Here is a 20025-nt window from a genome sequence, read left to right on the forward strand (position 1 = left end):
CTAAAACTGCCATCCCCCCTTTCTATCCCTTATGTCATTTTATCAATGAACGTGGTGTTACTGCTATTTCAACATTTAGTTTTGCGCATATTGAGTAAAATACTGTGGGCGAGGGAGAGGGCACGCACACATGCAATGACATTTTTACCAAGTCACTGACACTGAAGTCACTGACGCTGTGGGGATGCTAAAATTGTCCCCATATGATCAAATCCACCTCCCCCCTGATTTTCTTTTACGACTTGAGTACTGAGTAAAGGAATGGAGCTTCTAGGGGGGCGCTTAGGTGGCATAGCGGGTTAAGCGTTGACCATGTAACTGCAGGGTCCCCGGTTCGATTCCGTCCGGGGACATATCCTGCATGTCATCCCTCCTCTCTCTCTCTCACCCATCCTTCCTGTCTAAATCTTCACTGTAACTGTCAATAAAAAAAAAAAAAAAATATGAGTGGGATATGAGCCACTCAGAAAAAAATAAAGGAATGGAGCTTCTAGATCAGTGGTACTCAACCATGTCCTAATCAGGAGCCACATTGACGAAAAAATATTTTTGCAAGAGCCACAATCCAAAAACGCTCCTTTCCTCCCTGAAACCATTACGCATTTGAGAATATGGATAATAGTAATATTGTTAGGCCTGAATCAAGCGGTCAAATGTGGCAGCACCCCAGAACAGACGGACACAGAGACTAGGGTAATAACAAAGGATATTTATTAAAGGGGTTAGGCAGAGAATGGTCGTAGGCGTAGGGCAAGCGGGGGTCAGGCAGGGGGAGTAGTCGGCAGGCAGGGGCTTAGGCAGGAGGAGTAGTCGTTAGGCAGGCAGGGGCTTAGGCAGGAGGAGTAGTCGTTAGGCAGGCAGGAGGGTAGGCAGGGCAGGCAGGCTGTCCAGGGGTTGTTCTGGTCCTTGTGAGCGTGGCCTCCCACACGGCCAGGCCGTGGACGGGCTGGTTCAGGTTCTTGTGCATGTAGAAGACCAGGGAGATGCGCGTGGGGTGGGAGCGGTCGGGCCTCTTCAGCGGCGTGGTGGCATGCAGCTCGCGCCGGGCAGGATGGAGCCATGGGCCGGGGCCACCGCCACGCCGCCGATGTTGGGGTCCAGGAAATTGTGTGTTTTGACGACCGCGGTTTTCTTCTCCGGCTCGGGGAGCTTGCGGACGGCGCGGCAGAAGTTGTCCAGCACCTGGATGGCGCCGGACTTCATCTTCTGCCGCTGGCCCTCCTCGCTGCCGTGCTCGTCGGTGAGCGAGACCTTGTAGAGGGGCAGCACATGGAGCTGCTCGTCCTCGGGGATCTCCCCCACCTTGCGGTTGTCTTCTTTTGTCAGGGTGCACACCTGGGAGAGAGGCGGTGGTGGGGGGGGGGGGAAGGGGAGAGGAGAGAAGAAGAAGAGACAAGGTTTAGTGTCTGCTGAGTCATCGTGGCGGTGACCGGGCAGGGGGACGTTGTACTGCGGACACACACAAGTCTCTCTGGCAACTACCCCCCTGAGAAACAGACGAACGACCTAAGAACAACATAGACATGCACAGATAGAGTGAGAAGGAGCGAGAGAGAAAGACAGACAGAGAGGCAGACAAACAGAGAGACAGATGGACAGAGAGAGCAGTGTTTCCTCTATATGCATTTATTGGTGATTCAGACAGTCCACTTTGATTCAGGCTGCGCAGAAAGGCAGCGAGTTATTATGACCGGAGAACTGAAAAAAAGCATGTGTCCCTGAACGCTCCGCCAATCACTGTGAGTAAACTGACTGAGAATGTCCTCACGTCACATTTTACCGTAATACCCTATATGTTGGTTGAAGTGCAACATCTCAGCTTTCAGTGACAGTTGGATTTTTTTCGATAGCACAAACCGTTTAGAAATTACGGTAATTACAGTCGGGTGCGGATTTGTGCCGGTACATTCGGCGCAGAAGTCGTATCTATACCAGATAAATAATAACCATTTGCTTACGTAATTTTTCGTTTGTTTACATAGTCTGAAACTACAGATGGTAAGCTTTCAAATGATGCGTCATACATTGAAATCGAAAAAAAAATCAAGACGACACAAGTATTTTAATGTTTGTTTGTATCATGTTTTGCTCAAGAATGGTGACTGCTAAACGCTGCTAGCCTAACGTTTCGTTCTAAAACGAAAGTATTGTAACGTCCCCACTTGGACAGTGGTTGAAATAATGACAGATAGCTTCTCTCATGTAATCTGTGCGTTTAATTGTAAACTCTCTCATACACAACTTTCTTAGTTCACCGGAGCTCTCTCTCCCAACGGTCTCAATAACACACACAGCATCACAGGGGTGCATTGGCACACAACACAGTAACAGTGCGAACATGAACATGAACTCAAGCATTAATGAACATTAATGAACAGGGTTGTTCTATCTAATTTATTATGTTTGTGTTATGCTAATAAATGTAGATCCACACAGGTATACAAACTGAGATCCGTTTACTGTCAAGTGCCATTCATTCTGACAACACACACACACAGTCGTAAAGCTCTAACAGAACGTGACGTCGTAAAGTGCAACAAAGTGCTGCAATGACATACTGTCGTACATAACAATATTGGTATTTGATCACCTTCTATATAAAATCACCTGCTCGGCTTTAATGACTTAACCGCTATTTTCTCCGCCAACTTGGAATGGATCTCTTATCCTTTAACACCCTAAGGAGAGACATGCACCATGCATGTCCATATGCAATGTTGGACCAATCAGACTTACAGGGGATTTTAAGTTAATTTTTATAAGTTTGGCCAGATTTTGCACCTTCAGAAAAATCCATCATGGCGGACCTTATCGGTTCTTGAGGCAAATATGTTCCCCATGAGGAAAGACACATACGTACCAAGTTTCATACATCCGGGGTGGAAATGCCAGCATTCTGAAGTGAATTATTTACTTTTGGTTATTATAGCGCCACCTATGGTTTAATCATGGTCATTCTTTCTGCCATAGTTACTGATGCTCTCTAGTTGTGGCATGCACATTTATAGCATTTTCGGTCAGGGACTGAGCTATTTGACCAAAGCGGGGAAAAAGAATAATAAGGAGTATACCACCAATAACAATACTGTTCCTACGTAGTAGTAGTAGGAACACTAATTAAGACAAGTATCCCAGTTCTAGTGGCAGCTGTCATGTGAAAAAGATAGGATACTACATGAAAACCATTGTCTTTTTCAACATATTTAAACATATGGACATTTGATTTTCATTTGAACAATATTGATGGATGGAGGTAATATAACTAATCAAATGAAACAGAAATTATTATTTTCTTAAATATTTAATCTATTTGTAAAATGGAATTAATGGAAATGCAATTTTCTTGTGAGCAAAAACAAGACACCCCCCACATGTATTGCTACTTTGTGTATTGCTACTCTGTGTGTAAATGATTAGAACATTGTTAGAGAGGATTTTGGAGGAGCCTGTCTTATTTAAACCTCAGACATTTAGTTTGGTTTGCTCTTGATTGTTGAAGTGAGTGGTGTCACCATGGAGAGATAAATCGAGCTCTCTGAGGCCTGCAGAAAGAGGGTTGTAGATGTGTATGATAGGGCTTTCACACCGGTTCGAAGTCTGGAACCGGCCGGCGCGTTCAGACCGAAGCTCAATTGGTTCGGAACCTGAAAAGTTGGTTCGCAGCGGGCACCCAAAAATTGTGGTTCTCAAGCGTGAACCAAAACGTAGAACAGTCACGTCGTCAGTGGGTGTCATATTCTAGGCTGCAGAGACCAGCAAGGAGGAAGTAGACAAAATGTAATCTAATGTAAATCTAATCATTGGTGATCAAAAACAATATCAAAAGTGTCATTATTCTCTCTATCTTCCTCACATGCTCAGCAAACACACACACGCACACGCGCGCGGACATGCGCGAAGGCGAATTTCGTAAGCCATTTCTATTCCAGTAACGGAGCAGCTGATTAGTAAAAGAACGCGTGTAGAAAGTGTCTTTTGTTTTGTTTCACAGAAAATTTTGTTTATTTCAGATACTGTAGTGGAAGATATTATCTTCATTTCCAGTGAAGTAGCTGCCATCTAGTTGTGAAATGTTTGTTTATCCCGCCCCTTCATCACCCAGCGTTGATAACGCGGATGGTTCAGGTTACACTGGTATGAACGCGGGCTCGTTCGCCAGACAGCACCAAGGTTCAGAGGTTTCCGAACGCGAACGCGAACCGGCACGGTTCTTTGCCGGTGTGAAAGCCCTATGAGTCTGGGAAGGGATTTTATATATATAAAAAAAATAAAATAATGAAATGAAAAATGAAAAAAAAGCTCAAAAAAGCGTATCAATTAATCGATAATTGATCGTTAATTCTTGCGATTATCGAAAAAGAAATGTTGATTGTTTGCCCAGCCCTAGTTGTGGAGTACCCTAGTGGTAAATGTCTCCACAACCCCCTGCCCTCGAATGGTTAATTGCTTTTCTACAAAAGCTACCACATATTATAAAAAATACACAGATGTAACATTATTAAAAAATACACAGTTGTAAGTTGTAACATTAAATTCATTTATTTACAATCATTAATCATTTCTTGACTTACTTGACTTAGGTCCTTTTTCTTCGGGTGTGAAGAGTAGGGCCTCCAACGAGTTGACGCCGCCGGTCTCTGTCCCTCGCCACAGCGGCCGCCACCTCCCGGGGTCTCAGACCCGGCATGTCCCGCTGCCTCTCGACGGCTCTCCTCCAGGTTTCTTTGGGGCGTCCCCCTTGTTCTTCGTCCATCAGGGGTCCATCTGAGGGCTGTGCGTTGATGGTCATCCGGGCTTTTCCTCAACACGTGGCCGATGTACTTCCATCTTCTCTTTCTGACCTGCGTGCTTACTTACCATCTCTATACCAGCACGTTCTCTCACTTCTTCGTTTGACGAAGACTGACTGCTGTTCCACAACTTCTATCATTTCAGAATACATATATCCTTCCGCCACAGAATATAGTCCCATAAAACAACATTAACGATTGCATTGTAGGCGTGGCCACATTCACTTGGCTTTGAGCCAACTTGGAATGATACTCCAGATTTGTCGACAGCTATTGGCTAAACAGTGGGCGGAGTCAGCACAGGTGTTCTTAATCAGATTGATTGGGAGGCGCATTGATACTGGAAATGCGGTCGGAGCTGAACTGAAGGGAGTTGGGGGTGTTTACCACTGTTGCTAGCCAATCAGAATCCAGTATCCAAACATGAATTCTATATTGTATCACAGGGTGCTTGAGGAAAATGTGAGACCATGCAAAACTGAAGCTAAAGCAGATGTGGACCATGCAACATGACAATGACCCAAAACATGCCAGTAAATCCACCAACGAACGGCTCAAAAGGAAGAAATGGAGAGTTCTGGAACGGCTGAAGTGAAAGCCCGGATCTGAATCCTATTGAGATGCTGTGGGGTGATTTGAAACGGGCTGTGCATGCAAGACAAGACACCCCTCAAACACCACACATCTGGAATAATTCTGCACGGAGGAATGGGAAAAACTGTGTCAGAGATTTAATTGAGGTTATTTCAGCCCAAAAGTGCAATACCAGCTATGAGGGCAAGTTATTTTATTTTTTTTTTGAACACATTTCACTTACTTTCAGAATGTCCTTTTGGCCATTTATTTGTTATTTATAGCTCATGGACCTCAATATATCCTGTGTATCAACAGCCAGTCCAGGTGCGTCCCAATGATCTAAAGCAGCAGCGTCCTCCTCTCTCTATCTACATATCCTAAATACAAAGGTTCCATCTCACAAAACATAATGGAATGTAACAACGTTGACGCTCAATATCTCTGAACTACCCTAAACAGAGATAGAACCTTATAATTCTAAGCTCACGATACTGACCTGGAAACACAGGACAGAAGAAGACAAGAGGGAGGACGACTTTCAGCTGATGGTTTTAATCTGTTCAGGTCTATAAGGTCAGTGCAGAAGAACAGTAGGAGACAAAGAGATAAGGAAAGGCAGCACTCAAGTTGAGGGGGGGTGGCATGGCCCCCCTGAAATAAAAACAGTCAAAATCATCCCCCTTCTAAAACTGCCCTCCCCCCTTTCTATCCCTTATGTCATTTTATCAATGAACGTGGTATTACTGCTATTTCAACATTTAGTTTTGCGCATATTGAGTAAAACACTGTGGGCGAGGGAGGGGGCACGCACACATGCAATGACATTTTTACCAAGTCACTGACGCTGTGGGGATGCTAAAATTGTCCCCATATGATAAAATCCACCATCCCCCCTGATTGTCTTTTACAACTTGAGTCCTGAGTAAAGAAATGGAGCTTCTAGATCATTCCAGCCAGCCAGGGAGGCAGGAAGAGGCCGACGGTCCCCAGGATGCACACCAAGATGAACACACAGAGGAAGATGCGGTCGATCACCATGGCGACATACTTCCACTCCTGCTTGACCTGGAAGGCAATGGACACAACAATACATCCGTGTCTCAGTCCAGTCAGAGAATTAGCAAGACAATGTTGATTATTAGTTCTGTTATTATGATCATAATGTTTCCTATTATGTGAACCGGTTTTAACTCTGTTGTAGTGGTCATGTGACCTTGAAAAAGGTAGCCACATCATGAACTCACTGGCATCATTTATGGTGTGTGTGTGTGTGTGTGTGTGTGTGTGACATAGATGGTCAATCATTAAATACACATTTCATACAGACAGTAAAAATGATTGGGCTCTATTTTTAGCCGGCATATAACGGAAGCAGGTCCAAGCGCAGGTGTATTGTTTAGTTTGCGTCGGCAGTAACAGGTGAAATTACCACAGTCCTAGGCTAGGGGGCGCTGTCTCGCATGCACTCAGGTGGGCTGAATAGCGGTCAGGTGAACACTGAACAATTCTGGCCTTAAAATGAGCACTAATATTACAGACACGCCCCCCCCTAACACCAGCTCCCACGTTCGCACTAGAACTAGTTTTTTAACGTAGAACAGCACAGAACCCATAAGGTTGTGAACTAATTGATTTCTCTTCCAAAGCATGTTAGCGTGCAACACAAAACATACACCATACTGTTATTAGTCAACCATATTCTTATTCAGTCACTCATCCACCTAATGTAAAAAGGGTAGGCGCATTAATATAGTTTTTTGTTTGGTACTTTTGAGTTTTCTGTTAAGATGCGTAAGTGAAATTTTGTTTATAAAAGTTGCAATGTTTTGATTATGTACTCATGGGGAAAAACCATACATGTAAAAAGGGTAGGCGCAATAAGCCATGGCTTCAGCCTACACCTTTTTGGTCCTGGTGTTACGCATTGTGACTGTGTAAATTTGTTATGTTTTTAATGTTTTTAATGTTTAATATCTGTATTATGAATTGACCAAAATAAACATTCTCAATCAATCAATCAATCAATCAAAACCTACAGAGAAGTCCATGTCCTCGGCTCGGAGGTGGTCAGCGATGTACTGCACCCCCTCCACAGCCTTCCACAGGGAGGGGGACAGGGAGAGGAGACCCTGGACGTCCCCGGAGTTGCTGGAGCCTCCAGCCTTGGTGACGTCTGCCTGGTATGGACCCCCGCCTCCACCTGTGTGACGCCTACACAGGACAGGACAGCTCTGCCTCCTCTCCTCCCCCAGGGGGTGGGGCTGGTTCTGGGAAAGAGGAGGCTGTGGCTTACTGAGGCTTTTACCATTCAAGCTCTGCGATGAAATACAATGAAAATAGAATTGAATAGAATAGAATGAGCATTTTCGATGTTTGGGGGGACAAGCTGATATTTGTCTTCTGCCTTTGCTGACCCTCCAACACATACGCACACACACTCATACACACACACACACACACACACACACACACACAGTGTGTGCACGTTGAGCACGAAGATGGTGATGATGATGGAGAGGGTGACGAAGATCATGTTGAAGAGGAGGTACTCGCCGATCAGCGGGATGACCAGCGAGGTGGAGGGGATGATCTCGGTGATGAGGAGGAGGAAGACGGTCAGGGAGAGGAGGACGGAGATGCACAGGGTGATCTTCTCCCCGCAGTCGGAGGGCAGGTAGAAGACCAGGACGGTCAGGCAGGAGATGAGGAGGCAGGGGACGATGAGGTTGATGGTGTAGAAGAGAGGGAGCCTCCGGATGAGGAAGGAGTAGGTGATGTCGGAGTAGACCTCGTGGCAACACTCGTACTTTTTGATGTTGTAGTTGGCCACGGCGCTGACGAGCACCCACTCTCCGCTCTCCCAGTAGTTCATCTGCAGGTCCGGAAAGAGGGCGGGGAGAGGGAGAGAGAGGAAGGGAGGGAGGGAAAGAGAGAGAGAGAACAAAAGAGAAAGAAAGCAAGAGAGAGAGAGAGATGAGAAATGAGAAAGGCATTCCGTTCATATTTACCCATAACAGACGATGTGTCCTCAACGTCACAGCCTGGTGTAGGCCCACTCACCTGGTCCACAGTGCTGGTCACTCACCTGGTCCACGATGCAGGCCCACTCACCTGGAACATGTTGCCTGGCCACTCACCTGGTCCACAGTGCAGGCCTACTCTCCTGGTACACATTGACTGGCCACTCACCTGGTCCACATTGCTGGCCATGCTGACCAGGTCGATCTTGGCTCTGTCGTAGGTCCACGAGCCGAACTTCATGGTGCAGTTCTGCTGGTCGAAGGGGAAGAAGGTGACGTCCATGCTGCAGGAGGACTTGTAGATAGCCGGGGGGACCCACTTGATCCAGCCGTCATGGAAGAGGTGGGCCTTGGTCAGGTGGGTGACAGTGAAGTCACCGTCGGCACTGAAGAGGAGAGAGAGGGGAGGAGCCAAACGAATCACACATTGTGACGTTAGAATTATAAGGTTCTATCTCCATTTTTGTCAAAATTGAGTTTTTTTACATTATCTGATCCATTAGGTGTTTATTAATGCCTGTGTGGTGTTATTTTTAAAATGTTGACATTTTTGAGTTAGTAATTCATAAAATACAAAGGTACCATCTCACAGAACATAATGGAATGTAAAAACTTTGACGCTCAATATCTCTGAACTACCCTAAACGGAGATAGAACCTGATAATTCTAAGCTCACGACATGTACTGTACATTCAAGCTACAAGCACGATTCGATTGGAGTGAGATTGTATGCAGATGGAGAGGTAGAGTATCTTAACTCCATGGTTAGTATGTGGATGGAATGTATATGTACAGCATTCTGTATTTAGGGTATTTGGATGGAGTTTATGTCTATTAGGGGAAGCTGGTTGAGGCATCAGCTACCTCCACCAGCCTTCCCTCATATGTATATACTGTATATACATATATGTATTTGAGGGTGGTGGGTAGCCTGGAAGTCGGGGGCTATAGTGGATCAATAATGACACTTTGGGGTGAAAACCTAAACGTACTTGTTGTACAGAACGATGTCCGGTCTCCAGATGAGCTGTGAGGGGATCCTCATGGAATTATAAGGTTCTATCTCCATTTTTGTCCAAATTTAGTTTTTTACATAATCTGATCCATTAGGTGTTTATTAATGCCTGTGTGGTGTTATTTTTAAAATGTTGACATTTTTGAGTTAGTAATTCATAAAATACAAAGGTTCCATCTCACAAAACATAATGGAATGTAAAAACTTTGACGCTCAGTATCTCTGAACTACCCTAAACGGAGATAGAACCTTATAATTCTAAGCTCACGAGTTGGCTGTTGGAAGGGGATATGTACTGTATGATCACGGTCTTAAATGACTGATAAAGTGCAAATTCACCCCTCGAAAAGAAAGGTCACATGTTTCAACTGTCATACTATACTATTAGCACCACACCAATTCATTATAGTAAGGGAACGTAGGATCCCTGAAGCAGGGGAGGCTGGTGGAGGTAGAAGTCGGAGGACGGGCTCATTGGAATGCATGGAACGGATTCAGGAACAGTATCAACACATGTTTCATGCATTACACTCACTGAGCACGTCCACCGATTTCTACCTCCACCAGTCTCCCCCTGTCTTAAAGTCATCTGTATCTCTAGTATGATGATCATGCATCATATCACATATCAATAAAAATAAAAATAAATAATAATAATATATATATATATATATATATATATATATACTGTATATAACCGCAAACGGCAATGGGGCGTGTTCCTACAGATATGCCTCCATAACCATAAATGGGGTGAGATTGACAGACAGGGGGGTAGACCACTCACCTAATATGGGCCAAGTTGAACACATGAAATACTAAGCTATGATATTACGAAGTACCCTAGGACCACGGGCCTGGAAGGTACCACCTAATTATAGCCTGATATACATAGGCTACTATGCTATGATGATAATATACACTAAGTGTGAATACGAAAATGCATTGTGGATTAACCTTCCCCAGTTATTGACCCTGTTGTATAGTTTATGTCAAGCATTTCATTACTTATAATGCGGTTACACTATATTCTGCAAGCCTAGCATAGTATGCCACCCCCATCTGACTGAATCAGATAAAGTGTGAGACAGAAAACATAGCTAGCTAATTGCGACCTGCGACCTCTGTCCTCGCATAGATTACTTTTTCTTGTGATGACTGATAGACGTTTCACTTACTTAGACAAATATATATTTGTTGTAAGTTGCTTTGAATAAAGGTGTCTGTCAAAAAAGTGTAAATGTCAATATCACAGGAGTGAAATCAATGGGTTATTGTCCCTCACCACGTCGATGAGCTGAGCGATGGACAGGCCGAAGCGTACGCTGACCACGTCAGTGGTGTTAGCCACGGGCCGCGCTAGATTGTTGTAGCGGCTGAAGAGAGTGTTCAGCAGCCTGTCCTCCGCCTGAGCCCTGGCCCCGGGGTGGGAACACTCTGGAGGAGGGGAGGGGGGGGGGAGGAGGGGAGGGGGGAGAGGGGAGAGAGGGTAGGAGGGGGAGTAGGGGAGAGGTGGGAGAGGGGAGGAGAGCAGTAGGGGAGGGGGGAGAGGTGGGAGAGGGGAGGAGGGGAGAAGGGGGAGTAGGGGGGGGGGAGGGGAGGAGGGGAGGAGGGTAGAAGGATGTTGTTTAGGATGAGTAGGATAATGATGAGAATTAGGGGGAGAAACAAAGGGGAGGAAGAGAGACAGAGAGACAGAGATCCAGTCGGAAATGAGAGGAAGATGGAAGATGGAGGGATGTGAAGAGGGGAAGGTAAAAGGAGTGGTTTTAGAGGGAGAGGGAAGAGGGAGAGAAGGACGAAAAACAAACATTATTTTACATACAATTACACATCACACGTAAACATACATTCTTCATTGTAAAGTGTATATGCACCTGCTTGGATTGTTTGACTAACAATACAGTACACGCTTCATGGTTCAATCCCATTTTATGTCCACCATTGATCAACCGCAACATCCAACATCCAATCTCCATCTGCTTCATATTCCTCCCCTAAAATATAATGGATCAATACCCGCACAATGGAGCTCTTCATCTTTTGAGTTTGCATGCAGGGAGCATACACTACCTTCTCATCTATCCTTCTCTGGCCCTCAATGTAATCCCTGTGTTCTCTACTAGAGTAATCCCATAATGGTAATACCAAGATGCCTTTCCCGTCAGTAAGATCTGTACATGAACTTGAATGACCTACAAAACGAAGTCATATAACCATAGCAGTGGAGGCTGGTGGAGGTAGACATCGGAGGATGGGGCTCATTGAAATGCATGGAACGGAATAGGGAACGGTTCCTTATTCCATCCCATCACATTACAATGAGCCCGTCCTCCGACGTCTACCTCCACCAGCCTCCCTGAGCCATACATCCAATTGCATGACGCAAGACGTGTGTTCTTTTGGCTACATCATGTGGCTTATACATTTGATCATGTGTGTATCATGACTTGGTTGTTTGAAAAGATCTCAAAAATAATATCATTGATGGTATAATTTGGGTTCATTCACAACTGAGACTACCTCTTCCCACTAGAGGGCACTGTTACAACATAGAGTCCAACAGTTTCTACTAACCTTATGTGTGCGTTCTGCAACGTAAGATTAGATCAGATTCAACTTTATTGTCATTGCATTGTACAGAGTACTGAGACAACAAAGTGTAGTTTGGCATCCAACCAGATAGTGGCATAGTGCAAAAGACATGATATTATAGACAGTGCATGATACTACAGTGAGTATAAATAAATGAGTATAATATATACATGAGATGAATATCAATATGATATGTACAGCTGAACAAGGGCAATAGGTATTGAGGTATGTTACATGTCATGTAAGTTGTATAATTGGAGACCAATAATTATGACCATAATAAATATGGTATGTGTAAACAAGCAGTAGTGCAACAAAAAGTTCAATTGAAGTCCTGAGTGTGCAGCCAGTAGAGGTATGGGGGGGGGGTACACTGATACTGGGAGATCATGTTCCTCTTGTTGGGGGGTGGAGGGAGGGTGGGGGGTTCAGCAGAGGAACAGTTGCAGGGAAGAAGAAGCTGTTCCTGAGCCTGCTAGTGTGGGAACGGAGACTCCCGTTCCTCCTCTCGGATGGTAAGACGCAGTGGCGGCTGGTGCTAAAATGTTTGGGTGGGGCACAGTCTTAATAACCAGGGTTCCCTTTAACACATTCAATCACCAATCATTCTGATCGTATTTTCTCTCTTCCCCTCCTAGACCCAAACTCACAGTGGTGGTTGTGAAGAAGCGGGCCAGTTCCAGGTTCTTTGCCCAAATTGGCGGCAAGATGGCCAACCCACCCCCTGGAACAGTCATCGACACTGAGGTCACCCGCCCAGAATGGTATCGATTCAATACGCAATTCAGAAAATATGTTGTTTTTTCAGAGATGTGCTATGTCTGCTTTATCCAGTCTTAAAACGGTGGCTACAGTTGCAATTTCCCATTTTCAGGTACGACTTCTTCATTGTCAGCCAAGCTGTTAGACAGGGAAGCGTCTCCCCAACCCACTACAATGTGGTGTATGACAGCAGTGGACTGAAGCCTGACCACATGCAGCGACTGACCTACAAACTCTGCCACATGTACTTCAACTGGCAGGTATGCTGGGTTGTCTTACCATTAGTAGTTTTAAAGGGGAGGTTTACCCGAACTTTCATTATTTCGTGTGCAGCTGCATCATAGCCATCAAAACGTGAGGTCTGTTGTGACGGGGAGAGAGGGGGGGATCTTGGGAGTTTGGAACATCAGGGCATTCAAAGCGAGATATAATTTTACTCAGAGATTGTTTTATAACATGATTCTTTGTGTGTGGATATGTCTACTTTAGAATAATGAAAACAACAAATGCACAAAATTACAGGGTAAAGGTCTGCTTAAACTATTCTCTTGGTCAGTAATTCAAATGCAGGCATGAACAGGGTGTAGTTCACATTGAAACACATCTTAAACCTACTGATGTATCCATATTGGTTATGAAATCAAACATACTGTATTTACATATGGTTTTCCCATTTCAGGCATGCAAGTAGTTTTTTGATGCATAAATTGTCGTTGATTTTGTCTCCCCCAATTATTTCAGGGGATCATCCGAGTGCCTGCACCCTGCCAGTATGCCCACAAGCTTGCTTTCCTGGTGGGACAGAGCATCCACAGAGAGCCCAACATGAACCTGGATGACTTCCTCTACTACCTGTGAGAGGGGAGCAGCTACCTGAAGAGCACTTTGGAGTGAACTTGCCTGCCCTCTCTGCCTGCACTGCCCTGCCCTGCCTGCCCTCTCTACCTACCTGCCCTGCTTGCTGACCCTCCTGATCTGCCTGCTTCACTATAGAAGCTCTGCCCCTATTCCCCGGAATCAATAAATACACCCAGCTTTGGGTTTTACTCTCCATCTGCCTCTTGTGTTCTGCACTAGTCTGGTTGTCACAAATAAAGAGAGTTGACTCAGTAGTAAGAGGGCATTGGCTGGCAACCATAGGTAACATATATGTAGTTTTACTGTCTAAACTTCCTTCCATTATCCTTATCAGCCAACATAGTGAATTCAAATCATATCTTTCATACAAGCACAACATTGACTTCAGAACATCAATTTCTGGGGCAAAGTAACCACACATTTCACTTTCCCCTTTGAACATCCAGAGGAAATTAGATGCAGTATGTCCATCCAGAATCCATGTTCAGCTCTGTTATGTGCTTTTCCACAAAAACAGGCATTTCCCATTGATCTTGGCTACATCAAAACAAATGATGTTGATGAGACGGACCAGAGAGGGACTACGGAATGCAATCATAAGCAGCATCAAAACATGTCTTCTAGTTTAATGCTACTGTACATCTTAATACATAATACATAATACATAATACATTGGTATCTTGTTTTTTCCATCCACTCTTGTTCTTGTGCCCGTTCCTCGCTTCTGTCTTGTCTGGGACTTTAAGCTGTTTGCTTCATAACAGTCCCACACCACATCCACTCTGTCAACACTTTCCAAGTAAGCTGCAACAACTGAAATACCTACATTCATAGCCTAATAGACAATTCTGGACTTAGAGAACTATAGTAAATAAATTATTATATGAAATATATTATGAAAATTGAATATGCATATTCTCAGATACTGCGATTTCATTTTAATCATTCTCAGTCACAACGTCACTGATTTCACCACTAACTATTCACCAGAACATTTTATGATGTTGTATATGGTATCATTGTAATCCTTGACCTTCAAAACATGGGGGTAGACATCATTTGTTCAGTGTTAAGTTATCATGTTTGGTTGAGGAGATATGAAGCAAAATACACAATTGGGCTATGGCGGAAAGGAAAATGCCCGCCATGGCCACTAGGAGGAGTTTTTGCGAGTGCTCCACGTCTGAAAATGTTCATGTTCAAGTTCAATGCCCAAACTGTACAAGTGTACCAAGTGTTGTGCTTTTATGAAAAAGTGAACTATTTTTTCACATATTAACCGGACTATACCAACTAGTGGACATATTTTAGATTGGAGCAAATCGCATGTGACTATTATGAAAAGGGGAGGTAGAGAGCTCTCCCCGAAATGTCCGTGGTCGTAGTGATTACTGCGCCATTACACTACCAAGATATAGTTCTCTCTCCTACCCAACTGTATAGCCTACTATATAACTATACAACGAGTATGTGTACAGTGTCTAGTAAGACATTTGTTTTACTTCCTTTGAGTCGAAAATGCTGCCCGTGTATTCAATAAATAACATATTTATAGAATTCAGTATTCTGTGAACCAATGAATGACACGAGAATTGTATGACGTGCGCAGTGATACTCAGGGGTGAGAAGCCCTACAAATGACCTGATACAATTCGTATCGCAGACAGTTGATCAGATTTGAAAGAAGTCACTTCTATGTAAGTACATCTAAGGCGTTCTGTGAGGAAATAGAGCTAGCTACACGATGTTTATGACCTTACATGCTGCCAGATAATCACTGTCAAAGTAATTAAAGAATATAAGCTTTTAATTGAGCCACATGAGATGGTTTCAAGTCCAGTTGCCACCAGTTGTGATTTTAGCGAGCTAGTTTAGACAGGCCGCCTGTTCTAACGCAATGTTTAAATGTTCAATAATATTAGCCAGTTAGTAATTAATACATCTAAAGCAATGCATTTTAACTGTAGACTACAGAAGCAACGATGACTCTATTAGCTAATGTATGAAGTACAAAGTGGTTGTTAGTTAGCTAGCTAAGGCTGGTCTCTTGCCTCGTGCAGCACTTTGCGCCAGTATGTGGTCACGACTGTGTAAGTAAGTAAAGTAAGTAAAGCTTTATTTATATAGCGCCTTTCGTACATGAAATGCAACTCAAAGCGCTGTGGTCACATAGACATGTGCTCGTGACTGTCTTTAACCATCTATGGCACCTTGTTGCCTCTAGCCATTATTGGCCTTTTACATTCACACAATGCATCCCCAGTTATGATGCAATACTTAGAAAAAGAGGCAGGGCCATAAGGAACCAATAGCAGTGTTTGAATTTGTCACTCTGGAGGCCATGCAGCATCCCTTTCTTCCAGACCTTCCCACAAGAATTAGCTTAGACATTTCTGTCCACAAAAATCGATTAAAAACATATTTTCCTGGCCTTTTTCAACTTTGAAAAAAATATATTCACAATAATAGGTAAGTAAAGCTTACTTTCTAATAGTTTAATAATTTACTTTATTTGCTAATTAAGTAATGGAAACAATCCTAGTCCCTAAAATTAACTACTCTGTCCATTTACCTCATAACCATAAAACCAGACTCAACAACCTAAACAACTCCATTGAGAAACTTAGCCACATCCCCCAAATCCCCCCACAGGACTTTCACACCTACCAAGATCTGATTCATTGGACACCCCTTACAGGAACTAACATTTGGACTCTCTGGCAGAAGTCTTTAAACTAGTGACCCTCTCTAGCGCAGACCAGCGGGAGAGCGGTACTAATCCCCATCACCTAGAAACGAGTGTCAAAAGCATCTTCAACCTCTCTAAGTCCTTCCGACCTACCCCAGCCCAAATTTCCCTACTCAAAAGGGGCCTCTCCTTTATCCCCACCCTCGACTTAACCAAGAGGTCTCGCACGCGATTACAAACGGAGGCTCTCTCCTACCACAGGCGTCTAGAATTAATAGCCTTCTTTGATAAAGACCCCGAAAACACAGTAGAGATCCCCCGGTTCCTACCCAAATCCACCTGGGAACCTTCCTACACCCAACTCCCCCATTTACTATCCTGTCTGAGGCAAGCGGATGACGAAGCCATCTCCTCCATGCCCCTTCTCCGGGAAACCCCCAACCTACTACCAGAAGAAGTCTCAGCCCTCAAATTACTCCAAAATGACCCACACATAATCATCAAACCGGCAGATAAAGGCTCAGTGGTCGTCGTTTTGGACAGAGACCAATACATCACTGAAGCCGAAAGACAATTAAATTTACCACAATATTACACAAAACTAGCGGCACCTATCTTCCCCAACACTGCCTTAGAAATCTTTGACATACTGTCAGAATTACACGGCACAGGCCACATTAATGACAAACAAATACGCTACCTGGCCGGTGAGGTAGATCCACAAGCCAGATGCTTTTACCTCCTCCCTAAAATCCATAAACCCCCTTCCTCGTGGCCTAAGCCCCTTGAGATACCAGCGGGCAGACCCATAGTCTCAGACTGCGGCAGCGAGACCTATGGTATTTCAGAATATATTGATCATTTCCTTAACCCCCTAGCTACTCTTCACTCTAGCTATGTTAAAGACACTTACGACTTCATAGCCAAAGTTAAATCAGCCCAGTTGGGCCCCAATGACCTACTCTTTTCAATGGACGTAGACAGCCTATATACTAACATCGAAACTGCACCAGGGTTAGAGTCAGTCCGCAAATGCCTATTGGAGAATCCGGTAGTGGGTCGACCGGACTTTCAAATTATGAGACTCCTGGAAATAGCACTTACCAAAAATGATTTCAACTTCAATGGCCAAACCTACTTGCAGATCAAGGGAGTAGCCATGGGCAAAAAATTTGCCCCAGCCCTGGCAGACATCTATATGGCAGAATGGGAAAGGACCATCCTCCCCCTCTGCCCCCTCAAACCATCTTACTACCTCCGGTACTTAGACGACATCTGGGGCATTTGGCCTTACTACAGGGAAGAATTCAAGGAATTCACTAATATACTAAATTCCCACCACAAATCCATTACCCTCAAACATAGCCTTGATTTTAACTCCATTGATTTCCTAGACACCACAACCTTCAAAGGAAATAATTTCCCCCTAACAGGTAAACTGGATATTAAAGTGTTTTTTAAGGACACTGATACCCATTCCCTCCTCCACCGAACTAGTTTCCATCCTCCCCACACCTTCAGAGGCCTAGTAAAGTCCCAATTACTTAGATTCCACCGATTCCAGACCTTCCCACAAGAATTAGCTTAGACATTTCTGTCCACAAAAATCAATTAAAAATATATTTTCCTGGCCTTTTTCAACCTTTAAAAAAATATATTCACAATAATAGGTAAGTAAAGCTTACTTTCTAATAGTTTAATTTACTTTATTTGCTAATTAAGTAATGGAAACAATCCTAGTCCCTAAAATTAACTACTCTGTCCATTTACCTCATAACCATAAAACCAGACTCAACAACCCAAACAACTCCATTGAGAAACTTAGCCACATCCCCCAAATCCCCCCACAGGACTTTCACACCTACCAAGATCTGATTCATTGGACAGTATGGACACCCCTTACAGGAACTAACATTTGGACTCTCTGGCAGAAGTCTTTAAACTAGTGACCCTCTCTAGCGCAGACCAGCGGGAGAGCGGTACTAATCCCCATCACCTAGAAACGAGTGTCAAAAGCATCTTCAACCTCTCTAAGTCCTTCCGACCTACCCCAGCCCAAATTTAGAAACAGAAAACATCAAAACACAGACATGCGTGATAGAAGCCTCTCCATGGTAGAGGCAAGCAACCATACTTTGATTAGAGTCAGTTTGAGGATAAATGTAGATATATTCTGACAGATTACATCTCCATGGTAACGCCATCGAGGTAACATCAACAGATGATAAGGAAGTGGTGGGCGTGGTCTCAGGGGGGCACAGGAAGTGCTCAGGGCATGGTGACATCACATCCTCTCTCCTCCGATAAACATTGGCTGTGTTCGGAATAGCGTACTAGCATACTCAATGAGTATATACTGCATACTACCTACTAAATTCATAATAATACTGTAGTATAGTAGTATCCGAAAACCAGCCGACCATTATGCATCCGCCGGGAGCGGCGAATTTAAACCTCCATTTTAAACCTCCATTAGCTAAAATATGTAATTTTGGCTTTACAAGTGTTAACATGTCATTTTATGAAGTTTTAATATGTTTTCAGGCGAGAAAGTAACCACATATATTCCCAAAATGTGTCCAGTTTACCAAAATAACACGTTTATATATCTGATCTGACGATTTTTTGCGCCTTCTGTTCGCTAGCTGCGTTCGTAAATTCGCCCTGGAAATATGATCAGCACTCATGGAATGCCTCTTGTCCAATCAAATGACCTGGTCCCTTTATGACGTTGCACCCAGTGTGCGCTCCGGCGCTCTCAGAGCGATTTTAACTTCTCCCTTCATCCAGGACACCTTGTGCATAGTCTACCCACAAATAGAGTGCTTATATAATAAAGTTCCATGAACAAGAGTGCTCCAGGCACAGGCATATGGATGCTTAGGGTCATGGTCCTGTTGCTCACGGCCATACTAGCCTGAATACGACCTGTCGTAGAGCGGGATAGCAGCGGGAGCGTTTTGAAAATGATTGTGTGCATGAGAGTTTGGTGTTTGAATATTTGCGTAGTTTGTGTGAGTGAAAGGAGAGTCAGTGTGTAAGAGTTTATTCCCCCAGCAGCTTGCTGTTAGGGGGGATATTTTTGTTTTTTCGTTTTGTTTGTACAAGGACGGCTCAAACATGGTAAAAGAACTCGGAACGACAGACGACACGACTAAGAAAACGGACACCGGCATGGCGAAAGAAGGAGAGAAAGAGAGAGGAGATGGAGAGACAGAGAGGGAGAGATGGAGAGAGAGAGGAGAGAGAGAGAATAGCGAGGAAGAAGCAGGCGGCGGAAGCGAGGGCGAATGCGGAGAGAGAGGAGAGAGAGGGAGAGAGGAGAGAGGAGAGAGAGGAGCCGGCCTACAGCAAGGAGTTGACGGTGGCGGTGGAGCTGGTCGGCGAGGAGAAGGTGACGATGATGGCGCTGCTCCGGGCGACGAAGGAGGTGTGCGGGCTCGTCGTGGGCTGTCGCTACATCAGATTAAACAAATACGAAGTCACGATGAGCCATCCAAAGGGGAAAGAGAGGCTGCTCGACGGCTTCAAGATCAAGGAGACGAGGGTCATGGCGAGGGAGCTGTGCGGGGACGAGATGGTGGTTTCCTTCATCGGGCTGCCGGTCTACACCAAAGACGGGGACATTTTACGGAAACTATCGGACTGGGGGGTGCAAGCGGTCTCCCCGATAAAGAGGAGGATGTGGCCGGGGACCAGCATTTGCGAAGGTACACGTTT

General features: G+C 44.5%; 1 protein-coding gene across 1 annotated transcript; it reads right to left on the minus strand.

Moving 5' to 3' along the window:
- Nucleotides 1-6305: 6305 nt before the first annotated feature.
- On the minus strand, nt 6306-17115 carry LOC308171324 (neuronal acetylcholine receptor subunit alpha-2-like; the record flags this gene model as incomplete). The annotated part of the gene is made up of 7 exons (XM_080546157.1): nt 6306-6431; nt 7403-7633; nt 7852-8238; nt 8556-8772; nt 9379-9413; nt 10687-10838; nt 17100-17115. 7 exons carry the CDS (start codon nt 17113-17115, stop codon nt 6306-6308), a joined length of 1164 nt encoding a protein of 387 aa, XP_080402283.1.
- Between the last annotated feature and the right edge of the window lie 2910 nt (nt 17116-20025).

Source organism: Nansenia antarctica, assembly GCF_963989245.1.
Source record: "Nansenia antarctica genome assembly, chromosome: 15".
Lineage (NCBI taxonomy): Eukaryota > Metazoa > Chordata > Actinopteri > Argentiniformes > Microstomatidae > Nansenia > Nansenia antarctica.